This window comes from Tubulanus polymorphus, chromosome 2, assembly GCF_964204645.1.
Source record: "Tubulanus polymorphus chromosome 2, tnTubPoly1.2, whole genome shotgun sequence".
In the NCBI taxonomy this organism is placed as follows: domain Eukaryota; kingdom Metazoa; phylum Nemertea; class Palaeonemertea; order Tubulaniformes; family Tubulanidae; genus Tubulanus; species Tubulanus polymorphus.
Window position 1 is genome coordinate 19,611,711 of NC_134026.1, and position 18,294 is coordinate 19,630,004.

The following is an 18,294-nucleotide window of genomic DNA, read 5'->3' on the forward strand; positions in this document are numbered from 1 at the left end:
ACCCACACAGCTTTTTGAAAACTTTTTTTCAATTCAATTCAATCTAATGATAGATGTCGCCACCAGACGGTACTGTAGAACAAGAAGACGAAGAAGGCGCTACTACTGTCACTTTCTAAAAAGAAAAACTTTTCAGGTGTGTCGTCGATTTCTGCCATTTAAGAAATGAACGTTTAACTGACCAGATGGACGATGTTTTAGCAAGAGTGGTTTGGGGCCCGTCTCGTCGAATTGTTTAGTCTCAGTAGACTTAAGTCTAAGAAGTCGTAGACTATCGTTTAAAATAAAATTTTCATAAACAAGTTGTGCTATTTACCAACTGAAAACGAGACAAGTTATGTGGGAACTTAATGCAGGCCCTTGTGTTTACTCTATGGCTATGGAAAATCAGAAAATGGTCCCACGAAGAAAGATTTTCCTTCTATTTTTGATTTGAGGCTATAGTATTGTCTCGAAGCTAATATTTTGATAATGGTAACCACAGGGAGTTGTCACTTTCCAGATGACGCATTGCTTATGGCCACTACATACTTAAGAGCAATCTTTATAAAAACACTTGTCAATGGTATTGAGGTTATCTTATTAGTTTGAATGGGCCTACATTGCCTGATCTGGTCAGCGATGTTTAGTAATTTGTGGGTATGGAAAAGGTATGAAAAATAATATTAGACAACTCTAGAGAACCCTGTTGGTAAGGAACTAATGATTCACCTGGGTCCTTACCGAGATGATGTAATTTACCGAGATCAACGGAGATCAACCGAGATGACCTGAAATATAGCATATTTATTTATTCCTTATCGATTTTAACACTTGAAATCATGTTATATCAGTAATAAATACCTTCTAGAGTCATATTTTACATATTTTTCCGGATATTTTGTAAAAAAAATTTTGACTTCAAATACGTAACGGTAACATGAAAAGTTATTTTTCTACAAAAATATCCGACAAAATATGACTCCAGCAGGCATTTATTACTGATATATTATGATTTCAAGTGTTAAAATCGATAAGTTATATTTCATTTCATCTCGGTAAAATACGTCCTCTCGGTAATGAGGACCGATTCACCTGGCTCGTGCAGCATTTAACATTGAATTATTTTTTCTCCAGGTTTCAATGAGATAACAATGGGAGATTGGAACATTCTACAGCGTGAGGCCGAAGACGATAACGCGTTTCTCACGATGTGCTTATCGAAGAGTCAAACGCCGTCCCTTCACGTTAAACGCAATATGGCGTTGACTGGCCAGCTCGCATTTTCGCCGTCGCAAAAGAAAGATTGTCGCGGCGAACGGTTTTGTACGATCGACAACGTCAACGAAAGAATGCTGTATCTAAACCAGGTAGATATTTTTCATGCATTGCGCAAAATTTGCCTCCCTATAATTACTGCAGACTTGGCGTACATCTGACTTCATGGAACTGTCTAGGTATAGGCCTAAATGATTTATTTTTTACTAAATCAAAGATGGCTGAACAGTGGCCATCTATGCAATGAATTTTCTTCTCGGACCTTTCTTTCTGCACTGTATATGTTGGGGTATATAAATCTGCTCATTGCAGATGTTTCTAGTTTTATGATAATAATAGAATGGGGAAAATATTGAAAAAAATCAGGGAATTTGACAGATTTTGAAAAAAATAACCTGGAAAACTCAGGGGATTTGTATATGCTATTGACCAAGCCTTTCTTTATCGATACATGTTTCATAGAAAATTAATGGATTGTATCATTTTAAACCAAGAAATTCCTAGATTTCCCAAGGGAATTTTGTGTGATAACATAAATAAATCAGGGAAACTCACAGAATCAGTGAATTGGCGGAAAGTGGCCATGCTCCCTTCCAAACGAATGTTAAGATAATTGTCACGATAATTCGTAAGGTTGATGAATCAAATTTTTGCTAAACGACTGATCACGTTTTCAGGAATTAACTGTCCGCGGTTTCACGTCGATGTATTCAGCTGATGTATTAGATCTCGTCGAAGTCGCCAATACGATGAACGAACTGCTGCAGCTTCATCAGAAAAGTTCGCGCATCCACGAATCGCTGGAAAATAGGTAATCGACGATTTTGAATTTCTAAAGCCCGTCTAACTCTGGTCGTATAAGATGTGGCCCGATCACCGACTCCTCAGTTGGGAAATTTCTGTGACATGAGAGTAGTTAAAATAAGATATTAAAACTGGTGGCAGACCAGTCGTAAGCCAATCGGACATGTTCTATTTTTTACGACGATCGGATCTTGACCTGAGTGTACTTACGACCGATCATAAGGGCGTAGCCAATGAACAGCGATGAGTATACATCACGTGACTCGGAGGCGGATCCAGCGTCCTATCTCGAGGGGGTTCCAAATTGTATAAGCGCATTCGCTGTTATGCGGGAGTGCACTTTCTATGTCAAATTACGGCAAAAAAGGGGCACTTGACATCAAACTTTGTGGTTTTCAGGGGCTCTTACTATGCCAAATCATGCCAAACGAGGGCACTTTTACTGGATCTCGAGGGGCACTCTCAGGGCTCGACGGTAATCCAGAACCCTTTTTATTAGCCCACTTGGGACTTTAGTCCCAGCGGGCTATTGTGTTCACTTTTCGTCCGTCCATCCTTAGACGGAATCCAGTTATTTTGGGAAGTTTTGAAGACGCTTCAAGGTAATGTCTTGATATTTGGGTTACACATGTATCTACCCTAGGCACATCTTCAGCCCAAAAACTGGCCCTGTCAGATTCAAGATGGCCAACTGGCAGCCATTGTTGTTCGCCAAAATCAGCACTTTTTACACATTTTTGAACTTTTTGAGGGAAATTTTGAAGACGCTTTGATCAATTACCTTGCTCTTTCGGATTGGTATAAATCCCCCCCAGGGCCCATCAGCATAACAAAAATTGGGTCGATCGGACTCAAGATGGCCGTCCTGAGACCTTTTTAGTGCCCAAATTCTGAGTCCTGTAGCTTCCTACTGGTTTACCATTTCTCATTGCAATTTGTGATGGGTATTCTTTGGAAAGCGATGTTTTATACCTGAGACGGGTATTTTTCATCAGCCAATTATGACGCAATTGCGGCCATCTTGGTGTCACCAGTACTCATTCGTAAGTGGGAAAAAGTTTTTCCACATTATATTGATACCTAAGCGTATTTTGTTACCACAATCATTTAGAAAGTTGTAGCTCATAACGTGTTCTATGATTGTGGTGAGTTTCAAGGTCATTGGATTTTGTATATGGCCACCAGGGGGCATTGAATAATGCAATATCTTAGCATTTCTATATTATATTCGTACCTATGCATATTTTGTAACCACAATCAATTGGAAAGTTGTAGCTCATGACATCATCTATGATTGTTGCAAGTTTTAAGGACATTAGTTATTCTATATGGTCACCAGGGGCCTTGAATAGTAGAATAACTTAATATTTATTATATTGGTACCTAGGCATATTTTGTTACCATGATCAATTGCAAAGTTGTAGTTCATGACATGTTCTATGATTGTGGTAAGTTTCGAGGTGATTGGGTTTTGAATATGGTCACCAGGGGGCGTTAAATAGTAGAATAACTTAGTATTTCCATATTAAATTGGAAACGGGGCATATTTTGTTATCACAATCAATTACAAAATCGTAGCTGCTGACATGTTCTATGATTGTGGTGAGTTTCAAGTTCATTGGTTTTTGTATATGGTCACCAGGGGGCGTTGAATATTGAAATTGTTAGATTGTTGAGCATTTGGAACCACTTCCCAAGTGGGCATGGTCTCCCTGGACCCCTAGTTCTACTCTGTCTGGATTGTGATAAATAGAAACTGCTAAGCGTTATTTACTTTGGTATGAAAAAGTGCGAAAAGTATGTGAAAAATCCTGTGCTAAGGTTTTATAGACTGAGTATCAAAGTTATCCCTAGGGTAAATTCTTAATCTGGGTGACAAACACTATAGTTACAATGAGAAACCATGGTTGTAACTGACAAATTTCAAAATGTTCCCAGGGGATTTTTTGCTTCGACATCTATGAAACCCAGCCCTGGTATTTTATCATGAAATAATGTGAAAAAGCCGGTTTGTAAGATCGGAGTGAAAATTCGCTCTAGGCCCTGTATTCAACCAACTCATTTCAATGTCACTGCGTTGGTGCAAATTTCATTGTTTTTCGCCGCTTTTTGATAAGTCATTCTCTCATATTTTACAGACAGTTGAGACTGGAAAACGATCGCGATCATCAGGAACAGGCGTATCAGAGACTGAAAGACAACGTCGAACAGTGCGAACGCGACTTGCAAACGAAGAAGGAAAAGGAGCGACAACTCGGCCTGAAAGTGAAACAGCTTACTTCAAAACTGAAATCGGAAAAGGAGGAGGTACCGCTTACGCAATACGATCTACAAATATTGACATATTATTATTCTATGAAGTTTTGGTACAGTAGCGTGTTCAGGCTGCATCCCCACTTGCCAGGGGTCTGGTATCGCTCCCAAACTCACTCACCAACGCCCTGGCCTCGCTTAATTTCATTGCTGGCGCTTTAAGGCCGGCTTATGTCGTCAAGCAACGCGATGCCTACCGATGCAACCAGGTTTATTGCTGATTAGCGGCCTACGAGCGGCCACCAGTTGCTGCTCTATGGGTTCGACATAAGCCGGCTTGCGATGGCAACTCGTCGCCTACCGACTCGTCGCAGGCTAGTTGACTTAGTTAGAATTAGTTAGTTTAATGATCATAATCAAATGAGATGATTGTCAATGAACAAAGAATTAGAAGAAAAACAATAAGTTTTTATATTGTAACTAGAGTTACAAAAATATTTACAGGAAAACAGTGCAGAAAACAAGTACCATACTATACACATATCATTTCAAACATCAAATTAAATGTAATATTCAAACCCCAATTTAACGTACTTCTTTAATCCATTAGACGCCGCGACTTCATATTTATGTTCCAGAATAACAAAAATTGAATTGGCCAATTGAATTTGCATACAAAGATTATTAGAGATGCAGTGTGTGAAAACCACTGAAAATGATGCATTACAACCATTGGTTATTTTGAAGATAATTATACAGGCTTTCCATCGCTGTATAGATTTGGTCGATCATCGGTCAAAAGTTTGACCTTTGGCCCCTCAAACTATGGGTGGCGCTATAGCACAACGGACGTTCTGCGGAGATACAAGTCCGATGTCGACGGACATTCTATTGTCTAATGGGTTAAAATGATTTTTCAAGGGAATGAATAGTCATCTAGAGATGAATTTCAGAGAAACGTAAAATTGAAAGAGATTTCTTTTCCATCGTCAGGTGAAACGGCTCAATTCGGTGATGCACCACCGCAACGTTCAATATCAACACGAATTGAAGAAGAAAGAGCGCGAAGCCCTGAAAATAAAGGACCGCCTACATCAAGCTTTAATGGACAAAAAACAAGAGAAGAGAATTGGTAAGAATAGAAATACAGTCAGCCTCCGATATACCGCCCAAATCAGTGCAGAACGACTTTGGCGGAAAAGAGAGTATGGCGGTGTATCGGGGGTGTTTTACTATGTGTTTGTATTGAGATGTACATTGAGGTAACCTGGCAGTAAATGGCAGTCGGGGTGGCGGTAGGCCTATATGGGAGGCCAGTATATCGGGGTGGTTCATTGTATACACTTCGAAATTTTGAATGAAGAATTCGCAAGGATAAACACTCCTTGAAATCAAATTAGGCCTACATTAGTTCATTTTCAAATATTATACTCTTAAGAGTGAAATTCTAAACAAGAAGAGGGTCAGCACTTATCACTTTAGAAGAGTATCTTTAGTTGACCTCTGTAAATAGCTTAATTTTGAATTTGAAATCTTCGTCGTTGATATTGTTAAATTCCTCTGTATTTACAGGAATGCAAATTTTAAACTCGCTCCAGCGAGTCGATGGCAAGCGAGGCACATGGAAAACTAGTTCAAGGTATGGTTGTTTACATCAAGCCGTCTAGCATGTCTGCACGCTCTCGTCATCAACAACTGACAACTCAACACGTTAGGTGTGAAAGACAATACCAGTTGGTGCCTAAAACTGCGTTTAATGGTATCTGTTTCATAACCATGCAACATGTTTCATAGCCGGTTTGGCCTATAAGTGGATCACCTAATGGATGACCCCCTTATCCAGTAAATTACCACATGCATAAGACCCCCTTATCTAGTTAATTTCCCCATATGCATAAGACACCCTTATCTAGTTAATTACCCCATATCCATAAGACCCATTATCCAGGAAGAAAGACACTCTAAATATTTGGATGGATATATGAAAGCTGCGGGTACTGGAGTTTGTAATGGGTAGTGTAGTGTGATCTGTGTGCATTTGTGGCCAGCACACAGATCACATTGTTCAATGGGGTTTGGTCCAGGACTCGCGAGATTTTCAACAACGTGGAAGTAACGTGTAATATATGATGACTTGAATTGCATGACTACCTACCACCCCTCATTATTGTTGGAAAACTAAACGCTCGGCACTGACTAAAAATTAGTAATAACATTTTAGAAATGGCCAGAATTTTAACTTAGGTTGTATCTCATTTTTATTTTACAATTGCGATTGGTATTAATTTTTTTTAAACGGCCGTTAAGGCTTCATGTTTCGTCTGCAATTCACTGCAAATAGTTACGCAACTACGCACATTTCAGTGTTTTTGGCAGCTGTTCACTCAATCGGCACCGTTCGTGACTAGCTTCACTGCGGAATTATCATTAATTAACATCGCCATATCACATCATCAACTTATATTGTGCCTTAAAACCCTAACAGCCAAAATAATTGAAATGCACACACGATTTCTATCATTGAAAATTGAGAGAGTGGCCATGTTTGTGTTCTGCTGCTTCGCGTAAATCCAGCACGGTGGCGGAACTGCGCGGAGTGGGGCCGATACGTCTAGTTAATTACCCCATATCCATAAGACCCCTTATCTAGTTAATTACCCCATATCCATAAGATCCCTTATCTTGTTAATTACCCCATATCCATAAGACCCCTGATCTAGTTAATTACCCCATATCCATAAGACCCCTTATCTAGTTAATTACCCCATATCCATAAGACCCCTTATCTAGTTAATTACCCCATATCCATAAGACCCCCTTATCTAGTTAATTACCCCATATCCATAAGATCCCTTATCTTGTTAATTACCCCATATCCATAAGACCCCTTATCTAGTTAATTTCCCCATATGCATAAGACCCCCTTATCTAGTTAATTACCCCATATCCATAAGACCTCCTTATCTAGTTAATTACCCCATATCCATAAGAGACTTAGTTGTGAGTTGTTGATTTCATTAGATTATTTCTCAGTTGATACTTCGACAAATTTGCGAACTCTCAGATAAGAGACATTCATCGAGTTTGAGAGATCAATATAAGAAATTACTGGTGTATTTAATTTTCACTTACCAGCTAACCACTGTCACAATAAAACCAGGCCCTCGATATTATAGGTTATTAGCTAATATGCATCACTGCGACATTTAAGGTAGGCTCCTTTTCTACTGATCTTCGAATATATATTTGAAACACTTGAAATAAATCTATGAAGATGGGTAGTATGATTCTACCCGAAATGTCAGATTGATGAATATTTGCTATTAGGCACTGCACGTCTGGTGTTGTATATGCACTAGACTGCACGATTAGTCTAAATCGATAATCAAAAACCATGAGGTAACGAAATAGTACATGTAGCAGGATGGCTACTTAACTCGAAATCAGAGAAAACTCGGGGAATTTTCTTAAGAAAAGTCAGGGAATAATCGGAGAATTTAGTAATGAGTAAGCTAAAAAAAACAATCAGGGATAAGTCAGGGAAATATGTTGAGATTGCTATATTGCGCATATATGATCAAACAGGTTCCGTATATGTCTTACCGGTGTGTATTTGACTATGTTAATTGATTGGATTCTTAGCAGATCAAGTCAGACATTGTCAAGGGAAAAACCAAGTCAAATAAGAGTGGCCACCCTGATGTAGTTTGTACCTTATTTTCAGACATGAAGAAGAGATGTACACACTGATTATCAATAATTATGAAGAGAAACAGAAAGAATTACGTGTGGAAAATCATCAACTACGTCAGAGTTTGAAAGACGTGCAGAATGAACTTATCAACGTGCTCAACTCAAAGTTCTCGCCTACCAAGTCGCCGAACACTTCACAGGTACAAGATCCACAGATTTATATTGAAAATTGTGATTCTGATTTAAAAAGACACACCATTATGCAAGGTCACAGATGTTCTTTCTCTACGCTCCGACTAACAGAATCTGCTCACCATTAGAAAATACAGACTAGAATCATTTGGTGGAAGATCTTTCTACGTGCATGCTCCCGTTATTTGGAACTCGCTCCCATCTTATCTTCGATCTCTAGACAGCTTCGCAGCATTTAAAACCGGACTTAAAACATTTCTTTTTACCCGTCGCTTCTGTACCGCTGGGGAGCGCCTTTGAACACTGATTATTGTGAAATCGGCGCTATACAAATATGAACATTCATTCATTCATTCATTCATTCTTTCCTCCTTTATGTACATTGGGACTCATCCAGAAATTGAAACGTTATTCCTTCTTTTTACTGACAGTGTCCATTGGGATATACTCAAAGGATCCCCCTCCTAAGATCCTCTCCTCACGGCCTTTGGCCCCTCAGGCTTTGCCAATGAGCGACTTGCTTTTTAGCCTTTACTTAAGATTTTGCAAAGATTCTTTAGAAAGATAATATTCATCTGTATATCCAGTCAACTCAGTCCTAATGATGCTGAGTAATGGAGGAGTCTACCCTACATACATTGAGGAATGATCATTTCTTACCTAATATCTTGCAAGAACATATATTAACATAGGTCTTATGTTTTTCCTTTCCCCTAAGTAATGACTTTTGTTGAATCTTTTTAGTAGGGTCTATGGTATTAAGTATATTTGACTTTGTTCGTATTTAATTTAGATCTGAAACCGTTTAAATCTACTCGGATTACAATGCTGCGTTATAATCACATCTTTGAGCATTGCCTTTAGGCTTGCACTATATCCCTCATCTTTGAAAATTTATGTGAACATTGATAATGAAAATGATAATTTTTTGTAAGATTTATATAATAATATAGATTAATTTCATTAGGCCTATATATTATAGATGTATTTATCAAATGGAAACGCATTTTTTATTCAGAATCTTAATGACACGCTGGACGACTGCGATGACATCAGCGAAGCGACGACATCGGCGTCTCATTCGCTCGACACGTTATCCGACGGCCACTTTCAAATGCCGTACGAAATAGTCAAGGAGGGTATCGAAAAAAGCCTGAAAGAAAAGTGTCGTCTGCTCAAAGAACATATCAGAAATTTGCATTCAGAAAGTCAGAAAGGTGAATAACTGCTACGATTAATATAGTTTATTATATCCTGTGTCTCAATATGAATATCATTTTCCCCGAATCATTTTTGCAATGATCACATCTGAGGCTTCAACAAAGAATCTAATGAATTAAAAACTGTCAAATCCCTTTCACTCATGTATCATTGCTCCATTCAAGAACTAAGCTGTGTACTAATTGAATCATTTAAACCTTATTCGAATTTCACTCTGTGGAGAAGACATATTAGTCATTACATATTAAGATATAAGCTAGTTTGAAAGCCCATTTAACAACTTATATAGCATGAAAATTTAAGAATACTGTACTTTTAGTCTAAGTTATGACTCAGGAATTCATCCAGCATGGGTCGTGATGAGCTTCCTCCACTGTCACGACAAAGCTCAAAAGATCTAGTAGTTTCTGATCGGAAGAGCAGATCGAGTAGTTGATCGATTTCATTTATTGGTTTCTAGGTTCGGTCGAATCGTCTCCACAGTCTTGTGATAACGATAGTAAATGGAAACAGCAGATCGATGAACTGACGGAAAAAGTCAATCATTACGACAGTATTATACAGCAACAAGAGGATCTTATATTGGTACGTGTGTACCCCGGTATTTAGATTATCAGGGTGGGCCCTTCCCTGGGAATCGGGGAAAAGTCTGGGAATAGTCAAGGAATTTTGTAAAGAAAAAAGCTAAAGAATCAGGGAAAGCTCAGGGAAATTTGTTTATGTTGCTAGATTGCGTATAGAACCAAAAAGTTTCCGTCTTTGTCTTACATATTTAACCTTACAGGGACATCGCTTGCAAAACATAACCATTGCAGCTTATGGAAGAAACCCTCAAAGATCGTGGAATTTGATCCTTATCGAGGGAATTTTAGATCTCTTATTGCTAATGATATGACATAGTAAACCGTGCTTAATCCAGATCATTTGGGACCATTGAATCATTCTTGCCTATGGGAAATCTGTGTTCAAATAGATTTATGAATAGTTAGACCATAGATAATATTTTGCATACAGTTCTCAGTTAAGTAAGTTCTCGACTATAGATAACAAAAAAATATTGGTCAAACTGATCTCGGTCGGGCAGGTTTGACAATTTAATTTTATCTCTAAATTCTATTTTGAAATCACAGTCACTGCAGAACGGCTCGGCGAACAATACTCTTCAGAATTCGATTCTCAGCGATTCGAATTACCTCGAGGAGCAGACGGCGTTCGCCGATGCGAAACGATTGTTTTATGAACAAAAAGCTCACTTCGAAGAGGAACGAAAGAACTTCACGGAGGCGGCGATTCGCCTCGGTAGAGAGGTACTGTGTTCATCAAAATTTCTGCTTCAAAAGTTCATTTGATGGGGCGAGTGGTTGATGCTTCCAACGAAAATAGCTCCTGTCAAAATGAAAGTGGGCACCATTGAAAAACTGGTATTTTGGTAGAACTCCACGGTCAGTTTTGGATGACGCCCCACCCAGTTGATTAGGTTGAGATACAGAATTTGTGCATTTGGTCACAATAGATAGATTGAACCACATCACATAGACACGGCATGACCATTGAGTCATTTTGGAAATACATGCGGAGTCTTCGATGAAACACTCGGCCCTTGTGACATTAATATAAAATCTTATATGAAAAAATGTATAAGATATATATTCTGAAATGTTTCCTTGAGCTATTAGATTATGCAGCCTTTCTACTACATATATGATATCCTAATAATAGTTACCTTCAGGAATACATTGGTTTTGTGTTTTGATAAGGAATAGATTCAGTGGATAATGCTCTTGATTTTACAAATTATCAATGAACGTAGAACAATTGTTTTGATGTAACTTACAGCCGTGTTGGTAGAAACTTCATACTTTTTTCAGAGAAAATCGTTCGAGGACGAAAAAGCATCTTTCCTGCAGCAACAGTTCATGCATATGACGCCGTTTACCAAGCAGCGAAGCCATTCGCAGTCGAAAATAGTGATGACTAGTAAATCGATTCCACCCACCGGATCCACGACGAAATCTAAATCAAGCAGTAAGTTTATGTTTCCTTTCATATTGAATTTCTTCATTGCTCAATGACAAATGGTATGCAGTGGCTTTTACATGTTCACTTGAAAGACCTCACCGTGTTTAGAATTTTACCTCATGTAGTTAATTGACTACATGTATGTGTAAAAGAAAAAGTTTCCATCATTGTACTAAATCCTCGAAATTTGCGATGAGAAATTCTGATTTAGCTTGTACAGTGAACCATGCGTAAACGAGGTGTTACAGGGTTCAACCGAGTTAGAAATCCAATTTTTAAGAACTGATGTTTTTCCAAGAGTGAGAAGCAAAAAATGGGACCCATCATTTTCTCTTACTTATCCGACTGACACTGATCTTACTTATGCATGGTTTACTCTGCCCTGTCTTTAGAGCAGGTCGTGTGCACTTTCGGCACGTCACTTTAAGGCGGCCATTAAATCACCCATGATTTTGCTTTGCTGTGCTCACATGATTCTCCTGTCCTCCGCACAGGTTCACAAGCCGGTCCGAGGTTAGTTCCGTCCACGCCAAACTTTTCACCCGCCCCGAAAGGTCTACATTCAAACGAAAAAACTCCATCCACGCTTGATCTCTATCGAACTATTGGATTGGTGTCCGAGGAGCAGAAAGAGTAAGTTTCTAATACTGTTAACACTCAGTTTTCATCAAATGATCAATAATTGCTTTAATTGCTCGAAATTCATAGTTAAAATTACTGGTGTATGTATTTTGAGGGCCAATTTCAGGCACCAACCATTTTTCAGGCAATAATTGGACAATAAGGAATGAGGGATCTTGTCATTTTCTTTGCCAAAAAAAATATATCTTAGTGTAGATTGAGGCTTATGATAATGAAATATCTCAAAAGAGGCAATGGCAGAAGACCATGAAATACGAGATATCTCGAATTGGCAATTGTGGGATACTTTGAGTACGAGATAGTTTCTAGCTTAAAAGTTAGACTAATTCATGAATTAATCACACATTCAGAGCTGCCAACATTGCCAACAGTGTTTTCGGTAAGAAAAACTGATTTGATTTGTTGAATATGAAATATGTTACTGAGGGACTCGCCTTTGATTACTGATTAATTTTAAAAATTCTTGCGCATATTTTGATAAAAAATTGCTGAAGAAAATTCAATTTGTTACTGATAGCACTTGCAGAGGTTGGCAGCCCAAAACATTATGCTCTACCGGCATCAATCAGTCAGTATCCTGCTTCATAAAACAATTCCTGGCAAAAACCTAGATAACGCTATGGTTTACTTGATATCTCGATCGTTCAAATTCATTATTTTGTTTTAGTAGAATAGCCACACTCTGAAAATTATTCAGAATTTTAGAAATCAAATCAAATTTGATTTATCAATTTTTAGTTAGAATTTGCTCTTAATTTCGTAAAATTCTGCATACAGTGGGTTTTAAACTTATACCAATTTGTTTTTATTGTTTTTGTTTTTGTTTTTTTGTAGAAACAAGCCCGCTTCAAAACATAAACTAGATGGCTCGGCGACGACTACGTTCATCTACCACCGTAAGAACTCGAACGAATCGAGGAATTCGTCCCGCCTAACGACTCCTTCGAACAGTTCGCGAACGTCGCCGGCTCCGCACCGGCAGGGCGAGGCTTTACGTACGGCGTTGTTTCGAAACGACGGCGACGGAAGTAACAATAAGTGACAGTAACTATATAAAAAAGAACTATAGTATTTAGCCTATCCTTGCACATGGCATATTTTATTCTAGCTGATTATGTGAATTCGCGCTGCTTAAATCATGGGTGTCCCCAGGATTTTTCAAGGGAGTTGAATTTCTCTTTAAAATGACTTAATCTACTAGATTTTAGGCTTAAAGGGCACATGCCCACTAAATAGAATATCATATAAAAGTTATTCTTTAAAGTTATATGTTCAGAAATTATAAATATGCTACTGATTTCAATTTTAGTTTAGCCTTCTCTGAGAAATAAGACTTTTAGATCGGCAATTTCAGCACGTGCTCACTGTTATTGTTTATGTGTGCAGGTGCGCGTTTCTGACGTCATCTTTGTTGAACGCTAACTGTTTCCAGTCATTTCACTAGACATTGCAAAGGTCATTTTATCCTCTCGGAAGATTTTTAGAATTAATGAATTCTAAACTATTATATATGTTGGTGCCATCATATATGACATGATAAACATATATTAGTGGGTGTACTATATAGCTGTGATTAAAGCAAACAAATGATGTTCATTTTCTAGATTTCATATAGGCTACTGTGCACTGTGAGCACACACGTGCTTGTGTTTATAACAAAGATACCGTCAAAAATAGCGCCGACTGCGGGATATAGGTGAACTACGTAAACAAAGTGGAGAATAATTAAATGTCTAATTTAGAGCTAATCTGTCATCTTTTTTTCGATCAGTCACATCTCAGGTTGTTATTTGTATACAAAAGTAGCATTTGGTTTACTAATCACGGAAAGTACAATTTATTGGGCATGTGCCCTTTAAGGCTTTTTAAATGAAAAATATGATTACTACTTAATCCCGATCCAGGTGTACGAAGTTTGGAGCAGACTGCATAATTTATGAGGAAAATATTTTTCATAATTCAGGCCCGAAGGCGGCTACTAGTTGAGAGTACGGTAGTCCTTTTGAGAGCTCTACTATTAGAAAAAAATTTCAAACTCAAAATCTCAAGATTTATCACGTGGTCTGCATTGTTTGAAAGAGGGCACTTATTGCTCAAAGGTAACGTTCACATCCCCCGATCCCTCAAGGGGATGCCTATATTGAATTCAGTATTTTGGTCCCAAGTTCATCAAGAATACCCCTTGATGTAAGGCTGTATCTTCCTTGTAATTGACATGATTTTGCTTTTATTCCGAGTATGTTATACGGTTGTTTCTATATATAATATGTATATATGTCTGATGCACGGACGTATTAACCTGACACGGTAAAACACCATGACAATGTATTGCAAATACTGGTGCTTTTCATTTCGACTGCGATAGAAGTAGAGCAAATATTAGAAATTAAGCTCAGGAGTGGTCAGTTCCAAGTGCCATAACACTTAATATACTCGACATAGTATTGTCTGTTTATCCCCCTATTTTCAATTTTCTGTTTAAACTGTATGTATTTTAGTAGACTAGATTAAATGTGAAATGCTTGCAAAAAGTAAAATCGACACAGCTGAGGGGTCATTTTTCTCAGCCCTGTATTATACAGTGCAGTACGGTAATCACCATTGACAATTTTAGTTATAAAAGATGATATTCATATGAAAACACTGGATTCATTTGATAAATTGGGCATATCCCTGGAAAGATTGCTTTTGCATGAATCCAGCTAAAGATTTTTTTTTGCATTTGTAATGTTGAATTTTTTACATTATCTCCACGGGCATCACTTCAGCTTTTCAGTTCTTAGAATTATTAGAATAATATATCACCAGGTGCATCAAAGCGGTTGAGGCCATTTCTAGTATTGGTTTCGTCAATCCAGCTCATGAATTTGAATCCTGGTGGAGTTTCTTGGCCAAAGGGTCAACTCTGGCCTCTCTCCTTATAAGGAAAAAACCTTGACTGTGGTAGAAAGTTGCACTCAGCCGGTTTAAGGATAGAACTAGGTTCATGCGTACATTATTTACAATCTATCATGGACGACTTTTACAGTAACGATGTCCGTAGTCTATATCTTCATCTGTAAACCGGACTGGTTTAGTTTAGTACTCTCGTAAAAATTAAAGAACTTATCTACTATTCCTGCATTATTAACAAGCCCATGATTTAGAATTTCTTTCTAGCTCAATATTATATCTTGCTTATAATGCCGCTCCATTGAATCATTTCGAAAGTCCATTTTAATTTAATTTTTGGCTTGATTGAATTACATAGATTACAGAGTGGTAGGTAAATAATGCTTCTCGTGATTTTATACACGTACGTACACTTTAAACGTTCTTATAATCTCATGATGCCGATGTTTGACGACACACTATGATGTGACATTGTAATGATTTTGTTGTTTGATGGTAGTTTCCTGCACATTTTCACTCCTAGTCAAACAGCTGGTAACTTGAAGTAGACTGGTGAAATTATAATAGTTAGGGTGATATTATATATAACGTCTCGCAGATGTGTAATAAACTTTTTCTCGATATCTACTGATTGCATTTTTTTCTGGCAGCAAGAAAGTTGGTTCTTGATTTTTTTTTAAACCTATGTATATTTTATACCTTACCTAGACATTTAGTGGTGTGACTGTAAATTCGATTTTTAGTGTGCCATGTACCAATCTAGTATAGGCCTATCTCACAATCATGGTTAAGTAGGGTCTGTATTTGTAAAACAGGTTCCAGTTTCATGAAAGTTTAAACTATGATTTTTGCTTTATTTTCCATTGGTTACTTCACATTATCAATGAGGACCACAATTCAAACTTCTTAACCGATTTAAGTTTTAAACTTTTTCATGAAACTGGACCCTGGTGTCATTCTGCAACCTGGCCACCCATTCAGACGTTGATTGTTCGACATCTGAGAGGTGGCTCCTGGCTGTAGATGATACCGCCATAAATTTGAAATATGTAAAAGATATCAAGCATAATTATCACGTTTATGTTGACTTGCTTTTATTCTGTATTATTGGGCATTGTACACAAAATACGCGGTAGAACTTAAGAACATGATAACTAAAATCATTGCCGTTCACACAGTGTTTATTCATGTCTATGCAGGCATAAATCTACTCTGAACCCACCCTTAATGCTGGTATGGAAATCAGATTGTGCAGACTTCATCTATCAAATGATGACTGTCTGATAGGCTCCGGTTTCTGGATAGCAAATTAGTCTACTTATGCGAATTCTTTTTGCTCACATATCTCACATATCATCGGACGGATACTCGCGATGTACTATATATCATATCAAGCTTTCTACTAATTTATATCAATATCATAGCTTTGTTAATCATTATTTTTACGTTCTTTAATCATTGAATACCAGCTGCCTTTTGTTGCGACGAAAGGTTGCAGCAACAGCGGCAAAAGTTTGATCTCAACCCGAGGCAAAACTCCGCCAATAAGCTGAGCAGCCTAAATTTCGTACATAGGATAATTTTCAACGATATTTTTTCCATCATAACCGCTAGAATCAAGATGACAGCAGTTTTGGCACTTTGTGTAGACGTTGAAGTAACATTTCATTGCTAGATGACATAAATGTACTGGCTTGAAAAATAAACTAGAAATGTACCGGTTATAAAAAAAACTTAGCGCTAATGAAAATAAGTATTTAGGCCTACATTACTTAAAAATAAATGTAGGATGATCTAAAATGGAAATATCACGAGGCGATTTTGTCATATGTACAATAGACTGCGCTCAAGTCGGGTCTGGTCAACTCGGATTTAACCCTTTAACTCAAATGTTTGTTGTTTTAATATTTTTTTACACTATGAAATATGTAACATCAAACTCGTTCAATGCCATGTATATCAATGTTGAGCGATATTCAATAAGTCGTAAAAGTTTTCACCGTTCCGAAAGGTTTGACTGAAGCAGAGTCTACAGCGTTTAGATTAACATTCCATAGAAATATTGTAGAATACTACCTATACATATATAAGCCTGCAAAGAAATAGTATTACAATAGTATTGGTAGATTTGTATTATGATATAGTGGGTGATTTATATTTGTACATTTTTTTGGTATTTTGATGATGGCATCAGTTGGCAAGTTTTGATTTCTCTGTTAGGGAAATATGATGTAATAGGTCCTATGGACTGCGTATTTTATTTAATGAAAATTTAAGTTGGGTATGTTTTCCGTTTGTGTAGCCATGTGGATGGTTGTAAGTTTGACTTGACTCGCCTTGAAATAACAGCGGAACCTTGTTGCAGCGAACTTCGCGGGAACAGAAAATATGTTCATTATAATCGATAGTTTGTTAAATGCAGTTGGAAATTTATTAAATTTTCTTACTTGGGACGAAATTCTATATTTGTAATATCCGATGAATCATTGTATCCGAGATCGTTATAACGAGGTTCCACTGTAGTTCACTTTCACTCATTGAATGCGTCAACCTTTATACGCGGAACTAGCTGTTGAAGTATGATATACATTGTACATGTACCTGGTTAAAAGTCGATTCAGACATTAAATGAATGCACTAGTTTGTATACATACTGCATTTTTTGGCAGGATGCATATCCCCCTCTCAATTCCTTTATCTCTGTGCCCTTTTGTCGATGTGGACACATAATGGATTCTAATGATTTCAGTTCTCATTTCGAATTCGGATGAACTTGTAGTTGAGTTAACCACTTCGGGTTAAATGTAAAATTTATCTATAAAACCTGCCCGTGTAGTCCTTTTTACTTGTTTGGCAAATGCGGTATTTATTAGACACCACTGGGTTGTTCTTCCCCATTTCAAAGTCTTCCTGTAATTGTCGATTTACTAACAATAAATCATCACCAGTAAATGATGTCTTTCTTCACTTTATTTAATTTACTGCATGCGACTGTTCATTTAGTTTCTACTGTGTATAGGAAGGTGATGCGATGATTGACAACTAAACTGAAGTCAACTGTCAAAAGCCCATAAAAGTGATCAGTTACGAATCCTGACCCTATTTGGAAATAAACTTTACCAGCATTTTCTGCTAAATCTACAAATCAGGTAAGCCCCCAGTAAATGCACATAGACACAACTTTCTGAGATTTTCTGGAGCAACTTTCCATTCTTGCATCTAGCCTCTGATATTCACCATGTTGGGGTTACTCTAATTTGATTTCAGTTCTATCCATTAACAAACTGTGTCCATTCGTAATTGGAAATATACTTTTAGGTA

The 18,294-nt window shown here is 37.5% G+C and overlaps 1 protein-coding gene across 1 annotated transcript; it reads left to right on the forward strand.

The window, feature by feature from the left end:
- The first annotated feature begins 121 nt into the window (after positions 1 to 121).
- Positions 122 to 17,915, forward strand: LOC141899952 (afadin- and alpha-actinin-binding protein-like). The gene is made up of 13 exons (XM_074786594.1): positions 122 to 136; positions 1,117 to 1,349; positions 1,935 to 2,068; positions 4,200 to 4,368; positions 5,308 to 5,446; positions 5,887 to 5,953; positions 8,039 to 8,207; positions 9,218 to 9,416; positions 9,881 to 10,005; positions 10,551 to 10,727; positions 11,289 to 11,445; positions 11,934 to 12,072; positions 12,916 to 17,915. The coding sequence occupies exons 2-13, from the start codon at positions 1,134 to 1,136 to the stop codon at positions 13,121 to 13,123; spliced, it is 1,899 nt and encodes a 632-aa protein (XP_074642695.1). The 5' UTR covers positions 122 to 136; positions 1,117 to 1,133; the 3' UTR covers positions 13,124 to 17,915.
- The last annotated feature ends 379 nt before the right edge of the window (positions 17,916 to 18,294 follow it).